General features: G+C 49.5%; 1 protein-coding gene across 1 annotated transcript in view; it reads right to left on the bottom strand.

The window, feature by feature from the left end:
- GALNT18 (polypeptide N-acetylgalactosaminyltransferase 18) overlaps positions 1-18,984 on the bottom strand; it is a 338,232-nt gene that overhangs the window by 174,100 nt on the left and 145,148 nt on the right. The window contains exon 2 of the mRNA XM_077866468.1: positions 403-595. Within this exon, the coding sequence (XP_077722594.1) occupies positions 403-595 (193 nt within the window). The remainder of the gene's footprint in view (positions 1-402; positions 596-18,984) is intronic.

Here is an 18,984-nt window from a genome sequence, read left to right as displayed (position 1 = left end):
CGGGTGTAATGACTTGTTAGCCCTAGAAGATGGAGATACTTTAAATACTAATTTATATAAAAAAAAAATAATTGTTCATAAAAATGCAACTAATTGGGTTAAAATGACTTATTAACAGAAACACCAGATGACTCTAGAGCCTGTAAGGAATAAATTAGGTTATTAATCCTCAACATCTATCACGGAAGAAGTCTTCCCCCTGCTTAGCAGATGGAGAAACTGAGGCTCTCAGAGGAGGTAGAAAGTGATTTGTCCAATGAAGGCTGAGGGCACAGACCCTGGCTGAAGCAGGAGAGGCACCCAGGAGTCCAAATGCCCTGTCCTGACTCTGTTTCCGGCACTGTGGTGACCCCATCTCCCCACAGGCAGGTCAACAAGGGCCCAGCCACTGACTCTGCTCACCCACTGGGTCTGAGGTCAGGCAGGGGCCGGTCGAGGGGCAGGCGGTCACTGAGGTAGGCGTTGTAGCCGTAGTACTGGAACTGCTTCAGGGCCATGCGCCGGCCTTCAGGGCTGAGCTCCTGGCCCCAATGTGCAAACAGAGAGGAGTCTGTGAAGGGCTCAGCCTCTGCCTCCTCAGGCTTGGCAGGAGCCTCTGGAGAAAGAAGGGACAAGGAGACAGCAGGTCAGAGTGCACCCCTGCAAATGTCATGACAACCCCTTTCCCCTCCTTACCAACACCTTGGGTAAAACAATCTTCTCCCCATACTTGGGGGGCTGCGCAAGAGGATAGACTGTAATCCCCATGCTTCTTCAAACTCATTTATCCATCCATCCATCCATCCATCCATCCATCCATCCATCCAACAACCACTAGGCACAAGGGATATAGAAATACATCCTACAGGTCTACTGAGCAGCTCATGGATGTGATCCTGATGCCTCATGGCTTCAAGTCAGAACTCCCTCCTTTCCCCACAAGAGATGCTAGCCCTAGCCCTCAAACGGGGCTTCTGCTTCTCTCCCCCAAGATTGTACCCCCACTCTCTGGCAGTCCTGAGCCTGCCCTATACTCAGGCACCCTAGCTGGGGTTCTGGCCCCCTTTCCAGTCTTGCCAGCCCACCTCTCTCTCCATTGTCTGGTCTGCTGTGAGTGGCCTGGTCCCACCAAGTGCCATTCACCTGGCTCCAAGGACCCACAGCCAGACTGCCTCCTGCTGCTTCCAGACTGTGCCTACCAGAAGAGAGGACAGTCAAAAAAAATCCCAGGCACCCACGTGTTCTGGGCACTGCTCTTGGGCTCCCAGTAGATTTGTAGGGGCAGACCCTACAGGAGGTCAAGAGCTCATGGTTTCCCTGGAGCTTTCTAAGAAAATGAAGGGGGCGTTATTACCTATAAGAGCAGAAGCTTTGGATTCTACAGACACGGATTCAAATAAACCCCTGCTTCACCATTCACTGGCTACGTGGCCGCTAGCAAACACTCAAGCTCTCAGATTCCCCCATTTGTAATGCGGGCACACCAATACCTACCCACCTCCCTACCCTCCGCCCAGGATCTGAGAGGATTAAATAAAATAATGTATACACAGCACTTTGGCCAGCATATGTCTCAGAAAAAGTTCACAATAAAAGGAAACTAGTATAGCACTTAGCAAGGGAAGCCTGGTGGGTCATTTGATTTTTTTTATTTTTTATTATTATTATTATTATTTTTTAATGGGAGTAACAGCTAGGACACAGGCTGATACGATCAAGACTTTGGAATTCATTCTGAGGTACAGGCAGTCAAGGTTAGAAATCAGAGAAATTGGACAGGGACGCCAAGCCCCCTGGACGCTATCCTCTATGCTCACAAAACATGATGTAAGTGAGAGATGGTGCAGGGGCCTGGAATGAGACAGAGACCAGAGGAAGCAGAAGCAGATTAGGGACAGAACAGGTAGGCTTGGGACACTTACCAATGACCACTCAGCCATCTAGGCAGGCTTGGGACATTTGCCAATATCCCCTTAGCCATCTGTATGAAGCCTGTGGGAGTATACACACCTATGCCAGGTAAAGGTACAGGCTAGAGCCAAGCAAGGATCTAAGGTTCCACAGTCTTCAAGGTTGGGGAGCTCAGAGCTGCAGACCACAGCTCTTACTACCACCTCCTCTTGGGGGATTCTCATAAGAACCAATCTGGGAGAGGGGAAGAGGCCTTCTAATACCCAGGATCCTCCTATCATGGAAGGGGTGCTGTGGGGGAGGAAGCCCCTGTCACTAGAGGGGAACAAAGGCTGTCTTTGAGAGAAGGGGGCTTTTGTGGCTCCCTAAAAATTAGAGAGCCCTTGATTCTTTTTTTTTATATATTTTTTTATTGGTGTTCAATTTGCCAACATATAGCATAACACCCAGTGCTCATCCCGTCAAGTGCCACCCTCAGTGCCCGTCACCCCGTCACCCCCCCCCCGCCCACCTCCCTTTCTACCACCCCTTGTTCATTTCCCAGAGTTAGGAGTTTCTCATGTTCTGTCTCCCTTTCTGATATTTCCCACTCATTTTTTCTCCTTTCCCCTTTATTCCCTTTCAGTATTTTTTATATTCCCCAAATGAATGAGACCATATAATGTTTGTCCTTCTCCGATTGACTTATTTCACTCAGCATAATACCCTCCAGTTCCATCCACGTCGAAGCAAATGGTGGGTATTTGTCGAGCCCTTGATTCTGAAGCAGAGCAAGTATGCCAATGCCAGAGGCATTAGTGAGACAGATGCCTAAAGACGTGTCATCAGGGCTTGGACTCCCAGGTGCTGGGCGAACCTGTGGAAGGCACCTCACCTCTCCTGATCATGTCCTTGGGACATACCCCAAACTGGAGGTACACCTATCTCTTTAGGATTATCATCATAGCTAACCCCCACTAAGTGCTTTCTACCAGTCAGGCTCTGCTGTGAAGGTTGTTTCTCCCATCAACTCATCACACCCTGTGAGGTGGGGACGATTATCATTTCCACTTTCCAGGTAGTGAAATGAGGCACAGAGAGGATAAGAACCTTTCCCTGACTCACTCAGAAGGAAGCGAAGTAGTGGGGAGTCAACCTCGAGAGGTCTGTCCCCGAGACGGTGGTCCTGACCATCACACCACCCTGGCTCCACATGACAATGGAGCTGGGATACACATGAGTTCCACAGATAAACATGGCAATTTTCCAATTTTCCTTAAAGATATGGAAGGAAACTCAGATACACAAAACAGATTGGGGTCTAATAAGGAGTAAAATGCAAACCAGGTGAGCATTTCTATGACAAAGTAAGAGATGTGGAGGCCAAAGTTCCATCCCAGAACTCGGGGCACACATGTTCTCCCCTCTGAGGCATAGGTGAAGGGAAGCACAGGGCTCACAAGATCCTAAAGGTCCTTGCTATCTCTACAAAGATGCATGACTCATTCACTTGGAATGTTGAGAGCAGTAAAAATCGAAATCAGTGAGCCAACTGAATCATATAATATTTAAAAGAAATGGAGTTTTACTGCTCTCGCCTACCTACCTAAATGGATATTACCAAGTAAAATGAGATCAGTTAATGAAAAAATTATGATTCACAATTAGACCTGTGTTGCATAAAAATGTATTCTAAACATATTAAAATCCTAGGTTCCACCACATGCTCCTGTCTTCTTACTCCGCATGGGAATAAACCACAGCAAACTTGAAAGAGGTGGGTCTTGAATGATGTAAGTCAGGGGCACGGCAGGGGCAGGAAGACTTCTTTGCTGAATTCCTGCCCAGAGCCAAGCACCACGCTGGCCGATGTCTTTACTCAAAGTTATCTCTGTCTTGTTCACAGGTGTGGACTCCATGAGGGCAGGGTGACATCTGTCTTGGTCTTTGCCATGGGAGCATCTTGAGAGGAGTTCCATAAACCATTTTAAAATAAGTTAGTTGACAAGCACTCCGTAGAGCTTAGTTATTAGACATGAGGAAACCAAATGAAAAGGTTAAATGACCAATCCAAGGTCATCTGGTTTGTCAGGGGCATTGAAGAAAGGTCTGGGTCCCTCCAAACCCCACATTCTTTGCTCTATACACCATAAATGGCCAACTATGGTCTGAGGGCCAAATCTGGCCCACTACCTATTTTGTAAATAATGCTTTATTGGAACACAGCCCATCCATCCACGTGCTTACAAATTATCTACAACTGCTTTAGAGCTAGAGGGCAGAGTCAGGTGCGTGCAAAAGAGCCCATGTGCCCTAAAAAATTGAAAATACTTAACCATCTGGTCCTTTAAGAAAATGTATGCAGACAACCCCGGTTGTCTTCCATTTGACATCCAAAGGACTGGTTAAGAGTACTGGTTGTGCAGTTACACTCCAGATCTACCATTCACTGGTTTAGTCTAGCTTACCTGCACTGCCCCGTTTTCTCATCCAGAAAATGTCATTGATAATAATAGTATCCTTTTCATACATATTCCACGAGATGTTCCATGTCAGGAGCTTAGCACAAGGCCTGGCACATAATAAATGTTAGCTACTAAGGAACCACAAAGACCCTCAGCCCCACCAGGGTGCCCTTCCGACAACACCTCCTGAGTTCAGGTGGGGAAGATAAGTGGCCCTGCCCTGAGGTCCCCCGCTCTGAAAGACGTTGCTGCCGCCTAGCCCCCAGAGGAAGGACTTCCATGCCTGCTGCCAAGTGGCCAACTCTTAACTGGTCCTAGACCCAACGACTACCTTCTCTCTCTGGTAAGAAAGCAGTCCTACATGGTCATCAGCAAAGGAGGACCATCTGACATGTTGGGGTGACAGGCAAAGAGGCTTCAGGGAAGTGCCTAGGCTGGGACCTCTGCAAAATTCCAGGGGTGTCTGGACACATCCGGTGATGTACCAGACCAAGAGCCATCTGTCACCCTGGGATGAGGTACCTCTCAGGAGCAAATCTAGGCTATACTGGAGTATAACTTTCCCTCCTAGTGTCCAGACCTACTTGGGCACAGCTGGCCAACAGGGGGGACACAGAAGAAGTATATATCCAGCAGGCTCCGAACTCCCCAAGGACGGCTCACTCCTGGCAGAGACTAAGCAGGCACAGCGAACTCAGCCTGGCAGCAGAGCCAGAGTTTAGAGGGTTCTGGGTATGGCACAAATCCTATAATCCCAGCCCATTCTTCACCTAGCCCGGGTGCTTGTCTGGGTGAGACAGGAGAGAGAGAGCAGACTGAGAGCAGACACCGAAAGGCCAGTTCACCAGACAGCCACACATAGGGCCCGATTGGCACCTGCATAACACAGAGGCAGGGAGGCATCCTCCCACCTTCTCTCACTATGAGCTATGTGGCATGGGCAGGTGGGCAGCCCCCAGCAGGATATGAGCAGACCCACAGGCCAGGGGAGACACTACCATGTTATGCCCCTCTCTGTACCGTATCCCCCAATGGCTACCTGTCTCCTCAGCATGTAAGACCAAGTCCCTACTAACACTTAGAAGGCCCTACACGGCTCCTGGTGACCCAGATTCTGAGAGCTCACACCCTACCACTGCCCCCTGTCCTCTCTACTCCAGCCACAGCGGCCTCTCACCAGACTCACAGGCACATGTCACCTCAGGGCCTTTGCTCTTGTGTTTTCTTCTATACCCTTATGGCTAACTCCCCTCACTTCCTTTATCTCTTTACTTAGGAGTCATTTTCTCAGCAAAGCCTTTCCTAAACATTAGATCTCAGTGTTCCCTCCACACCCACTAAAGTACTTTTTCTATTTGTCTTACTCGTTGTCTTTCCTGACTCAGCTGGAGCCCCATGAAGTCACAGATTTGCTCTGTTCTCTGAGGAATGCCCAGTGCTTAGAAGAGTGCCTGTTCTGCAGATGCTTAATGAATATCAGGAAGACGAATGAATGGAGTAGTAGCAGCATGTCAGGAGAGGAGTCAGTAAGCCCCTGATCCATTAGGGTCCGACTCCTCACATCCTCAGAGGGAGGATGGAGACTGGAGTCCTGTGTCAGCAAGCAGGAGTGTGAAACCAGTAAAGGCCAAGGCAAATTCCATTCTCATGTAGCTAATTTCCTACCCAGTTCACTTATGCAAGGCCATTTGAGATCATTGGTATGCTCTTAGAAGATTCCCAGGGAGTTCCATGGAATGTGGTCATTGGTGGACAACCCGGACTTCTCTCTCAGGACTCCTTGGTAAATCTTTTATATCAGAAAAGTACCTGGAATCTCTCCCAAGCATCCAGAACAGGACCATGCACAGAAGAGCCGCCCCAAAACACATGGGGACAAGAGAGAAGAGAGATAAGGAAGGAGGGGGAAAGGCTGTGTCTGTTTCTTGCCTTTTCCTCTTTCTACTCTCACCTGGAAGCACTCAGAATTGGAAAGACCACACGAAGGCCCAACATCCTAAAAACAAAGGTGCAGAGGACAATGAGGTGGTAAGAGTCAGAGTCTTCAGAAAACTAACCGAAAATGTTTTCTGGGAGTGTCTGACTCAAACCACAGAGCCTCAGAGAGTCTGAGAGTCTGGTCCCAAAGTTCCTGCAGACATGTGGCTGCCAGCCTTCCTCCAGAGCTTACCTCTGGCTCAGTCTCTAAGGTTCTTGCTACAGATATCCCCATCAACAAAATCAAGGGGAGGATTTCCCTAAGAGGTCACTAACCACCCTACCTTTTGAAGAGAAAAGGCATATTGATGGATCTGTGCAAAAATTACATTTCTGACACTGAGAAAGAGGCTGGCTCCTTCCTCCTCTTTGACGTCTCTCAGAGGAACCTGCCTTTTGCTTTGTGGGGGAAACAAAACCTCTGGCTCAGGGAAAGACTATTCCTTCTCATCCCTAGAATGCCCTTCTTGGTCAGCATCTGGGAAATGCTCCTCTGTCAGCTTTATCCCAAAGGGCTCCCCATGGCTGCATCTCCTGCATTGCTCAGCTTTGGGAGTCTCTGTCAGCTTTGCCCCAGAGGGAGCCAACTCTTCTTATTATACAATCAACAAGTATTCAAGCAAGTCTATTCTGCACCAGGCCTATTGCTGGGCATTGGAAATACAAGGCTACTCAGACTTGTTGCCTACCCTCAAGCAGCATCCAGTCTAGTGGAAAAGCCAGTCATATAGAGAATGTGACCAACATATAGAGAATGTGATCGATGCTCCAGAGTGTATAATGTGCCACTGGGTCACCAAAGAGGGAAGAGGCACATGCCAGGAAGGCCTCCCAGAGGAGAGGATGCTCCAGTTAGACATGAAGAGTAAGTGAGATTCACGAGCTCACTCTGAAGAAGGGCACTGTTAGGGCAGGACCAACAGGATCAAAGATGCAGAAACAGGAGAGAGCACAGCGTGGGGGTTCATGGCCTTGAACAGATGGCTATCCACAGCTGAAACCAGGGAAGAAGAGCCAGAGCTGCTGGGGCCTCAGTCGACCTGGAACAGCGGGATGTATAGAACCATAATGAGAACGGCAAGTCTGAAAGGCCAGGTCTGGCCATATCATTTGGAAATAATCTATAAGCCTGTAAGCACATATGCCAAAGCCCAACACACTAACCATCACCAAAGTGCTGTCTCCAGTGGCAAAATGCATTATTTGTGGTCCAGGGAGGAGCAAAACTGCAGGCCAATCTTGGGTGTCTATGCAAACCGTCTGCCCCTTGAGCTGATCCCTTGTACGCTGTACCCCCGTGCCATTGTGCTGCCCCTGCCAGGTGGTAAGGCCAGGCCGTCACAGTGGCCTGGGATGTAGGGCCTATCCTTCCCATCACAGAGAAGAGGAGACTGTAGCCCAGAGACATGTCCCCAGCCTGCCTCTAGGTTCTGAGCCAAGACACACTGGTGTGAAGACTGTGGAAACTTCAGGCCCTGAGAGACTTCCCAGCCGGTCTGCACGGTTCACTGCAACGTTAAACCACTGGAATACTTCCACAGCGCTGGAGTCCCTCCGGTTGGCCTTGCTACCCCAGCTGCTCTGGCTCTCTTCTTGGAATACTCCAGCAACTACAAGGTATATACCTGATCTGGCCAGCAGTCCCAGGGCCTGGCCTCGCACTGCAGCCAGTGTTCATGCCCGTGTCTAGCTGGTTACAGTGTATTTTGACAATCACTTGCTCTGAACCCTTCCCAGGAGGCCCCCTGTGAATAAGAATCCCAGAGAACTTTCACTCGGCTCAGCTGCTTCCCCAGTTCTCATTGTGCCTGACCTGTTTTCTGGAAAGTTCTACTCGTGATCACATGGGGCATCGAGAATCGCCACATTATGGTCTCAGAGATATGCCCGCAGTGCCCCACTAATGAGAGCGGAGAATTACAGATACACGTCCTGACAGCCTCTATGCTAATTCACAGAGACAGGAGGGAAGTGGGGCAAGAATGGGGCGCTTATGAGGCTTTAAGCAATTAAAGCAACAAAAGCCACGGCTCTGAGGGTTGTGCACAGGGGCACCCGCCAGCACCAGGAGTACATCTGGAGACTCTGCCAAGGCTTTCGAAGCTCCTGAAGCCACTGATGCTGGAAGCAGAGAGAATGCCTCCAGCGTGAGGGCCACTGCTTGGGTGAGCAGCCCAAATGAGGGCCTGCCCAGCAGCTTTCACTCCAGGGTCTTGGCGGTGCGGAGACCACACAATGGAGTGGAAAGAAAATGGGTTTTGGAGTGAAGCAGCCATGGTGCTGCTGCCCAGCCCCCTCCACTTCTGACTGCCTGTCCCCTCCAGGACCGCATGCCTGGCGATCCCCATCTTTAGGAGCCATGTAGCCAGCTCCTGCTGTGCACTTTACTCCCAGGCACTGGGAGCTCTTTGGAGAAGCTGCAGGAGAGGCTAAGCCCTGACCTCCCCAACACCCATCTCTGTTCCTTGGATTTGGGGATAAATCCTAAAATAGCAGGAGAGGGGGTCACATCACACACTTGCTGCTGGAGGCCCAAGTGATCTAGAGCTCCCACTGCAGGGCTGGGCAGCAGTACTGGTGGAAGCCTGTGGAGGGGAGACAGAGCCACCAGGAACTGAGCTCACATCACTTAGGACCCCCCAGCCCACTGCCTGCACTGAGCCACATCTCCATGGGAAGCAGCAGCTCGGCTTCTAGGGCTTCTAGAGCCTCTCTTTGGTCACCTTTAGGGACATCTTCCCAGGAAAGGGGTGGAACCTTCTTGTTTCTTGTGATTTTACTCAGTTTACTATATGTTCCTCTTTCCGGCAGGGTCAAGAAGGCTTCTTTGAGAGTGTGTGGGGAGGGGCCTAGCTTGTGCCCCGCAGCCAGTCCTATAGCCACTGCTATTTGTGTTTCTGCCCTCAGGCCATGCTCAAAGCCAAAGGTTTGGGTGTTTGGTGCTGAGATCCAGAACCCAGTAATGAGGAGGCAGGGAGAAAGTGGAACAGACCAGCAGGTCCCTGTCCCGGGTAGCTGCCTGCTGCAGGCACTATAACCTGTGTATGAGGTTTATCTAGGGGACAGGCACAGATGGTCCTGTCCCCTGGTCCTCCTCCAGGAGTGGAGGAGTGTTCTGAGATGAAGAGACACTTTCCAGGAGTGTTCTGGAGATCCTTCTCTATCCACTCCTGGGGTGCTGTTCGGTCTCTCTGGACAAGGCCTGCAGCCTGGCCCTTCAAGCCTCTGTCTTCTCCTGTAAAATGGCAACAACCTTTCAAGCTGCTGTGTAGAGTCAGTATGAAGTCAGCTTTCGGAAGGATGAAGGCGAAGCATTAAATAATGGACTTTGCCTTGCCGAATATCCCAGATAAGAACTCTTAGAGGATGTTTCCTTTTCTTCCACTCTATTTATTTTTTTTAACAGCTTTATTGGGGTATAATTTATATACCATAAAATTCACCCATTTCAAATGTGCAATTCAATGATTTTTAGAAAAATTTTCTTCTACGCTTGAGATGCCTTGTTGCAAGTTTTATTGGGGGCTAAAAAGAAAAGGCTAATTGGATATTCAAGAAGGTACATTTTTCTTGTAGGCTTTCAGCAAACTCCTGCCTGCTGGCTTCCCGCTGGTGAGAAGTCATTGTTATTCCTACTAAAGAGCCTAGTGTTTGGGCCTCGCCAGAGCAGCCCAGGCCGGTCCCATCAGGACCCACCATCCCAATACTACTGCTGAGGCCGGATTTGCTCCTGCGACACAAGGATGGGTGGCACACTGAATAGCAGGCCAGTCCCGGCTACCTGCAGCTGGCCTTCTGCTGTGCCATCTCCACAGCCTGGGATATGTGTCTCATTTCCCTTCTCTTCCCTTCCAGCATCCAGCCCAGAGGTCACAGCCAGACCCTGTGTGCAGGCCCAGCCAAGCAAGGTGCTGAGAGCTTACGGTTAGAGGTAGCTAGAAGGCCAGGAGGCCTCAGCCCGCTCTCACCTCCAACACTGGGCAAATCTGCTGCTCCTTGGGCCCCCCCTTCTCTTCTGTAAGATGGACCCAGTGTTTGGGTTTTATTTGGAGAAGAAAGAACTTTAGCACATCATTGTGGTGCTTTCCTTATCCTGGAAAAACAACACACTGTGCTGCTACCGGGGCTTCCCAAGGGGATATTTTCAGATTTTTAAAACACCTTTTGATGTGCTCAGAGCCCTAATAATAAGGAAATAAAGTATTCTCCATAAGGTATTTCCCCTCTCTGTGCTTCTAGAGGTGCATTAGAATTCATGCTAAAGGTCTTTTGCCAGCAGCCCTCACAATTAGGCTTTCTATTCTAGGGATCCTCAGAACTGCTAAAAGAAAGAAGTGAAATCTGACAAGAAAAAGCTTGGAGCTAATCAGAAGAAAGGAGCCCTGACAGTCTCAGGTCTGACACCATTAAAATCTTCTGCTCGACGACTTTATTCATCGTGGCAAAGGCAAATCTGGGAGATCTTCCTCTGACACCTGAAGGAGATTGTGGGGAAAGTGTGAGGCTTCTCCAGAATGCTTCATTATCAGGCAGTGCCAGGGATTGCTCTGCAAGGGCCGCTTCCTGAAGGGGCTCTGGAGTCAGCTGGGTGACCTTGGTCAAGCTGGGTGACCTTGGTCAAGCTCCTGAGCCTGTCTGAACCTGAGCTTGCTCATCTTTTTTTTTTTTTTTTTTTTAAGATTTTATTTATTTATTCATGAGAGACAGAGAGAGAGAGAGGCAGAGACACACAGGCAGAGGAGAAGCAGGCTCCATGCAGGGAGCCCGACGTGGGACTCGATCCCAGGTCTCCGGATCACGCCCTGGGCTGAAGGTGGCTCTAAACCACTGAGCCACCTGGGCCTCCCCTGCTCATCTGTTTAATGGGGATTATGATATCTACCTCCAGCTCCCGGCAGAGATTAAGTGCGGTGGTGGCCGTCAGTAGAGTGTTTGGCCAACCATCAGATGCCGGGTGACTGGATTAGCTTCCTGTCATCAGGATGACTGAGCGGTCTAAGGCGCTGCACTCAGGATCAGTTTCCTGTGGCTGCTTTAACAAATGAGCACAAATGTAGTGGCTGAAGGCAACACAATCGTATTATCTTGCAGCTCTGGAGACCAGGAGCCTGACAAGGGTGTCTCTGACATAAAACCAAGGCGTTGGCAGGCCTGCATTCCATTCCAAATATTCTAAGGGAGGATCTGTTTCCCTGGATTCCTGCATCTTTGAATCCTCTCCAGCTTCGTGGGGCCACCCACCTTCCATGGCTCACCGCCCTCTTACTCCAAGGCCGCTGCCAACAACAGTGGCTGGTGTCCTCTTCATGTGGCATCAATCACTCTGACTCTCTCTTCCGATCCCCTCTTCCACTTCTAAGGAGTCTGAGATTACATCGGGCCCACCTGGATCATCTGGGATGTTCCTCTATTTTGAAGTCAGCTGATTAACAACCTCCATTCCACCTGCAACCTTAATTCCCCACTGCCGTGTAAGGTAACAGATTCACAGGTTCCAGAGATTACTAGCACGCACACACCTTTTGAGGGGAGGTGGTCGTTCTTCTGCCCGCCCCAGTAAGAGTTCCATCACGGTGGGTTTCACCATCATCGATAAAAAGAAGATTCTAATACCTTGCCCTTAGGGTTGTAGGAGGCAAAGGAATGACACCTAACATTTGTTGAGCTCAACCATATGCCAGCACAGATCCCAGCACAGTGTTTGCCCATCCCTGACACTCCAGTGAAATTGCACATGGGGATGTGACTGGAGTTATCAGGGCAGGACCGACAGCTAGGTTCTCCAAAGGAGCAGGTGCACATGGCCATGGGCTATGCAGGGGCCTTATCCCTGACCTTGAAGCCACCTTGGCACTGCCTCCCTCACACAGCAGCCAATGAACAACAAAGGAGAGCCGCAGACGGTGCAAAGCAGGTACTGTGGCAGTCACCATTCTGCATGGGGAAGAATGGTGACCAGCCAGTGGGGACTGGCTCCGATTGAGGCATCCCAGGTTCCAAATGGCTCCTGACCATTGGTCTTGCTTCCTCCTGCTGTGCTTTGGACTGGGAACTGGCATTTGGCTACCCAAAATTCTGGCATTCAAAACTCCCTAAAGCTGCAGTTCTTTTGGGTTTTTTTTTTTTGGGGGGGGGGGTGGGTCCTCATCTGAGAATCTAATGAAACCTATGACCACCCCCCAGAAAATGTACACTGATACATGCACAGAACAATCTGCCTTCAGTTTCATGGCAGCCATGAGTGGCAGTATGATGCAAAGCAGGGGTTGGCAAACTTTTTTCTTTAGAGGACCAGGAGTCACTATTTCGGGCTTATGGGCCACGTGGCCTCAGTCACAACCACTCTGCTCTGCTGTGTTAGGGAGAAAGCAGGTGCTATGTAAATGAGGGGGTGTGGCTGTGCGCCAAGAAAACTGTTCATAATCACAGGCAGCAGGTCACATGTGGCCTGTGGGCTGCAGTTTGCCAAACCTTGGAGTGGTCATAGCACAGACCGTGGATCCTGGCTGCTTCATCTACTAGATGGAGGACACTTAACCGCTCTGAGCCTTGGTTTTCTCACTTGTAAATGAGGATAACAATACCTACTTCATAGGGTTGTAGTAAGGAAAGTAGGAGTAAATCTGCATCAAGCACTCAGAACGGTGCCTAGCACCTAGCAAGCTCAGTCGAGCGCCCTCAGTCTAGGGTCTGTCTGCTGGTCAAGAGCCTCTGCCTCCAAGAAGCTGGCTTTCATACACCTCTCTAGCTCCTCTGAGTCTTTGGTATCTGCCTCATGGGACACAACCCTAGCCCACCTGGCCAGGGCTCAGTGAGGCCTCACTCAGCCCCACTGGGAAGGACAAAACACAATTATGATTTGGAATGTTTAAGTCCCTGCAAATGGGATGCTGAGCAAGGCCAGGGAGAGAGAGAAATCAGGCCCCATGCCCTGCAGGGGCCGGGAGCTGGCAATGGTTAGGAGAAAGCAGCCCCCACAGGTGGGCTAGGATTCAGGAAGGTGGCAAATCCTAGCAAAGAACTAGAGAATGAGCCAGGAGCCTAGGAAGAAGCATCATTATTTCTGTCTGGCTGGCATGGCAGGTGAGGGACGGGAATTCATCGGACTCTGGGAGACCATTCCAGACACTATATGCCGACCTCTCATAGCCAGCCAGACCCCATGCGTTCTCCGGAACCGGAGCTGGAGCCGGAGCCGAGCCTGCACAGGGAGGAGTCTGGGCCCAGGTGTGGCCGAGCTTACCACTGAGGGGCCAGGCAGGCAGCGGCAGCCGGAGCCCAGCGTGTGCTGGAAACACACTCCGGGAAATGCAAGAGGACGTGATTAGAAATTATGCAGAATGAAAGCTTCCATTAAAGGTCCGAGTCTTTATGCTCTAAGCCAACCATATAAAGAACATGTGAAAAACTCACTTTAAGGAGTGACAAATGTGTGTATCTTAGGAACCAGGATTTATAGGTGCCATTATGTGCTACTTTAAAACAACCCTTTAAACCTAGAATCCTGCCTAGGAGATATAATGAACTCTGAAGCACATGCCATCATTTTTTTTTCCCTCAGAGCTGACAGCCTGGAGCTGAGCACCCGGACTTCTAAATATACACCTCACTGTTCACACATAAAACACAGTGTTTCCACACATCAATTTCTTGGAATGAACTAGCTGGCCGACCCTGATGATGTTCAAGTGGCATGCTTCTCCCGGCACAGATGTAGCGATGGGAAAAGCTGGGCTCAGCTGGGATGAAACGTGACCCTTGGCACTAGGACAGTCTGCAGCCCGACCCACCAGCCCATCACCGGATGCCTGCAGTGGCCTCACCTCCTAGGTGCTGGGACGGGTTGCAGAGAAGTGCTGGCTTTGGGAAGCCTGCAGCAGGAAGGAAGCTGGGAAGGGTGTGTGTACCTCTCCTCTAATATCATTCTACCCTCCCCTCCTCTCCCGTCTCAGACTCTCCACAGAAGCATCTTCTGGTGGTAGGGGAGCAGCCCTGTGCTGGAACGCAGTGGCTCCCAATGTCAGTGAGCAGCAGGCCTACCCAGAGGGCTGGTGAAATCACCGATGAGGTGATCACTGGGCCCCACCCTGGGAGTCGCTAACTCAGCAGGTCTGGGGTAGAACTTGAGAATACAAATATACATTTCTAACAGGTTCCCAGGGGATCCCGAGGCTGCTGCTTGGGAGCCTGCTCTGGGAACCAGGCTATAGAGGTGATTGGAGTCCCAGGCCTCCTTCTAGTCTGGCTCTGAGGCTCGTACCCTCCATACGTGGGCAAGTTCCCCTTCTCTTTACCTGTTTTCTCCTGGGTAAATGCAAGGGGATGGGACAAGATGAGCTCAGGCCCTTCAAATGCAGTGATTCTAGGGTGCTTCAGATCACACATTCTGGCTCACACAGGGACTGGTTGCTTCCACTTAGAAGCAGAATGGTCAAGGGAACCTTTATACCTCTAGTTCAACTCTTGTAGTTTATAAATAAAGTCCAGCGAGGTTAAATGACTTGGCCGAGGTCACAAAGATAGGTAGCAGCTGATTCTTAGACTGGAAAAGGAGAAAGCCCCCGAATGCCCTCATTCCTTGCTTAGTGCTCCCTCTGCCACCCATGAGGATGCTGCTACATGGCTCTGGGAAAAGGCAACCTGCTTGACCAATAAGTGTTTCCAGTACCTCGGAGGCATCCAAACCCTAGAGCCTGAGCCTTGTGCAAACCAGTGAATCCCTCTACAGACTCCTCACCAATGCTGGTGCCTGGATCTAGAGTACAGAAACACCTGCAACCCATATGTCAGGCCAGCAGAAAGCTCAGAGGTGCTCTGCAGGTGTGGAGGGAGAGGACATTAATCACGAGATCCAGGGACCATTAAACCAGGCTCCCAGAGGAGGGAGAATTCCTGGTTTGCTCAGTTTTCACCAGCTGTATCCTTGCACATGGGCACACACACACACACACACACAGACTCACACACAGTCACAGAAGGTCACAGCAGCCGACAAAGGCTGTTCTGAAAACAGATTCTTCTAGTCCCAAGTGGCTGTTCACCACATATAGCAAGACCATTAAAAATGTGTCATTTCAAAGACAAGAGAACACTTGTAAAAACAAACTTTCAAGAAGAAATATTATGGGGCTCCACTCTGGTTAAACAGCCCCCATCTGAGTCCTTCAGTGCAATTTACAACAGAGCGGGATCTCAGGAGCCAGGGTGTTTCTGGGTTCAGTCTGTTCACAGGTTCCTGGGTGCCCAGGCTAGGGAGGTCCCAGGGCTGGTTGCGTCATCACTTCCAGCAGCTATTGGCTTGCTCGACATCTTTTCATTATTGTCCTCAGCCATGAATCTCCTAGCCCTGGCAGCTGTGCCTGTATTTCAGTGAAGAGAAGTGGGTTTGTCCTTCGAGAAAGTTAACACATAGGCCCTCCCAAACCCAAACCCCTGCAGGACCCAGAAAGGCTTTGAATCTACGTCAAAAGAGCCATCAAAGAAAATAGGCCATTTTCAAACAAAATCCATTTCTCGAGCATGACGGTAAAAATATTTATCACATGAAAGATGTGAAAACCTTTATGATGTCTCAATGCTCTGTATTATGAATGCAGCATGTGTCCAGCGGAATGTGTGCAAAAAACCCAGTCATGCCTATGATTTTGATAGTGGGAAAAATTAGTCTTTTCCATCTGGCAAATTCTTAATTTACCAAACTAGTTGTGCTGTATGGGCATATGAGGCAAAGGAAAGAAGTGAGCCCAGCATTCCTGCCAGACAAAATAAGCAAAGGACTTGGACAAAAACTCAACACATCCCGGCCACAGGGAATAGGGGTCCCATGTTTATCTCTCTCTGTGAGCCATGGCTTTGGATAGCATCCACTCATACCTCACACACAAGGTTACACAAGGCACTTCACTGGGCCTCAGGATTACACACAGGGTCTGAAAAAGTTCTTCAGGGAATTTCATAATCATGAGTGTTTCCCCGACCAAGGGATTTTCAAAGTGCATGACAAAACTCAATTCTATGTCCCAGAAAGGATGGAGCGGGCCAGCCAAGTCTCCTGGGCTTAGATCCGAGGATAAGAACTCTATTCAGAGACTGTGTGGCCCTCAAGTTCGACCTCTTTCTTACGCCTCGAGGTTCACGGGTGACCAGAGAGGGCACTCAGAAGCTCAGCCTCTCCTGTGCCCATGAGCATGTCTTTCTCTTCAGAAAAGAAAGGCCCCCTAGTTCTAATGCCCTTTCTTTCTGGGTGGGTGGCTCAAACAGAAGCTCCATGACAGGTCCTAACACATTGACAAAAGACACATTAGCTTGCCCGACCTTTTCTGGGACCCACAGAGAGGCAAAAATTAAACTCCATGCATTTGTGTAGTTACGAATGAAAAGTAACCTATCCAACTAATTTGCATCAAGATGCTACTGTGCAGAGAGACAACCTAGCCTAGTGATGAAGTACAAGGACTCTGAGCCACACTGCCAGAGTTTGGAACATGGCATCCTGACTTATAGCTGTGCGGCCTTGTGCAAATCACTTAACACCTATGGACCTCAGCTTCCTAATGTAGGAAATTGGGGATAATCATAACACCTGCTTCCTTGTGGGGTTATTGTGAGGACTGAGTAAATTAACAAAAGAATCTCTTGCATTCTATGTGCTACATAATTGTTGGCAACTGTTACTATTATTATGGGTCGGGCATTCTGCTGAGCGCTAGGGATAAAATTGTAAAGAGAAACAGTGAGGAGTTGTTGGGATGGCTACTTAACACCTCTGTGTCTTACCTACTAGTGTCCCTACTAGTGTCTGGTTCACAGGGTAAATTAGAACACAAGGCTCCTCTACCCTCCCTAAAAGGATGGAGGGACCCAGGGCTCACTGGTATCTGGGGATGAAGGGCCTTGGGATACCCAAGAAAGGTCTGTCTCTGCTCTTGGCTCTCTACCCCATTCCTGCTAAGGTCAGGGGAGGAAGAAAAGTCAGGAAAGCCATATGGATGTAAAGGAGCCTAATGCCATAATGTGAGGGTCTCTGTATCCAGACTGATCACCTTGGGTTGGGGAATTGTGTGAACAGGTGGCAATTTTTCCTGCCAGGCTGGTCACTCTGTGCAGACCAGGTCATGGAAAGACAGATCCCCATCCTATAGGGCAGTCAGTCTGCAGGGAGACACCAAAGATTCCTCCCGGCTTGGGGGGTGATCCTCCAGGCTGCCCTCTGCTCCTGAGGATCATAACCCAGTGGCCATGGCACCTTGGCAATCACAGAAACCAAGGCAACCCAGGGCATGAGATTGGGAGGCACAGCTCGGGCAGATGGCCTGCATGAACCAGAGTGGCCTGAAGGTGACAAGCCTCTCCACTATTGGGAGTGATCAAGGGGAAGCCTCTAGACCCTCTCGCACACACATATCATCATCTTGTACAAGACATATCATGGTTAGCTCCCTGGCAAAGTCAGCCCCATGCTAACCTCTTCACCTCTGCAGGCCCCAGTAGGAGGAATCTTACTGCTGCCCATGCGCTGGGCACTAAACTCTCTCGAGGGGAGGCTCACCCGGCCTAGCAGTCATGCCTTCCTGAGCCCTCCTCTCCATGCAGTGCTCACCAGCTCAGTGCAGAACCCAGAGGGTAGAAGGTTCCCCAATACATATGTGAGGCAAAGCTGGAGCCTGAAAGGACCACAGGAACACATGCATCTAGACCAGCTCTTGGCCTCTACGGCTCATAACTCACAGTAAGAACCATAGGTCATGTTACACTAGTCCACCCATGCAGACTGGCATTAGGAAAATCACAAGTTACAGAGCCATCTTTAGTCTTACTCTGTGGGACTGATTCTGGTATATTCTATGTTATTCTGTTAAGAAGGAATGCTGGTCATGACCTAGGAAACTGACTCTGTGACCTACAAATGAGTTGGGACTCACATTTTTAAAAACATGAATCTAGATCAATGGATTGTGACCTTTTAGAAACCAATGCTCCCTTTACATAAGTGTTAAAATCCCCACTCTCCTTTCTTATTACGTGAAATTTGAAACAAAATGATTAAATATCCCAATTAAAAACAAATAAAAGCAACGGGCATTTGGAACATGCTTTTTCAATATACGCATGTCACCTAACCCAACTGTCCCAAGATTTTGATCCAGATTTCTCCACTGAAGGAGAAAAGGTGCTCTCCCCGCTGAAAATAGCTTAGGACAGTGGTTTCTAAGAGCTTCCAAGAGCCCCTTGAGGAGGGTGGAGCTATCGGGGGTGTGGGAGGTCTGAAGTGGCTCTTTCCCCTTTTCCCACAACAGCTGTAATTTAGACTGTTTACACACTAAAATTTTGCATAGGAAACCCTTTAGAGAAAGGTCAATGGCTAAAGAAGATGATTTAAACTCCACAAACTGGTGAGTTAATCCATGTCATTTTGCAGGGGAAAGAAGGAGGCCAAGTTATTCATTCTATCAGGAATGTTCCGAGACTTGCCAAAGATGGCACAGAAAGGCAAAGTGAGTGTGGTGGGAAACACAGGACAGGAAGTAAAACCTGGGCGGTCACTCCCCAACCTTTAAACTATTTCAAAAAAGCTTAGCAATAAGGACACACACAGATCAATGAAGGGGCCCAATTCCTTGACTATGGGTTAGATTTTTGGAAGATCAGGGTGGAAAAAGTCTCCCCTACTGGG

The sequence above is a fragment of the Canis aureus genome, chromosome 23, assembly GCF_053574225.1.
Source record: "Canis aureus isolate CA01 chromosome 23, VMU_Caureus_v.1.0, whole genome shotgun sequence".
NCBI lineage: Eukaryota > Metazoa > Chordata > Mammalia > Carnivora > Canidae > Canis > Canis aureus.
The sequence above is the reverse complement of the archived record's forward strand: the minus strand, read 5'-3'. Positions and strand labels throughout refer to the sequence as shown.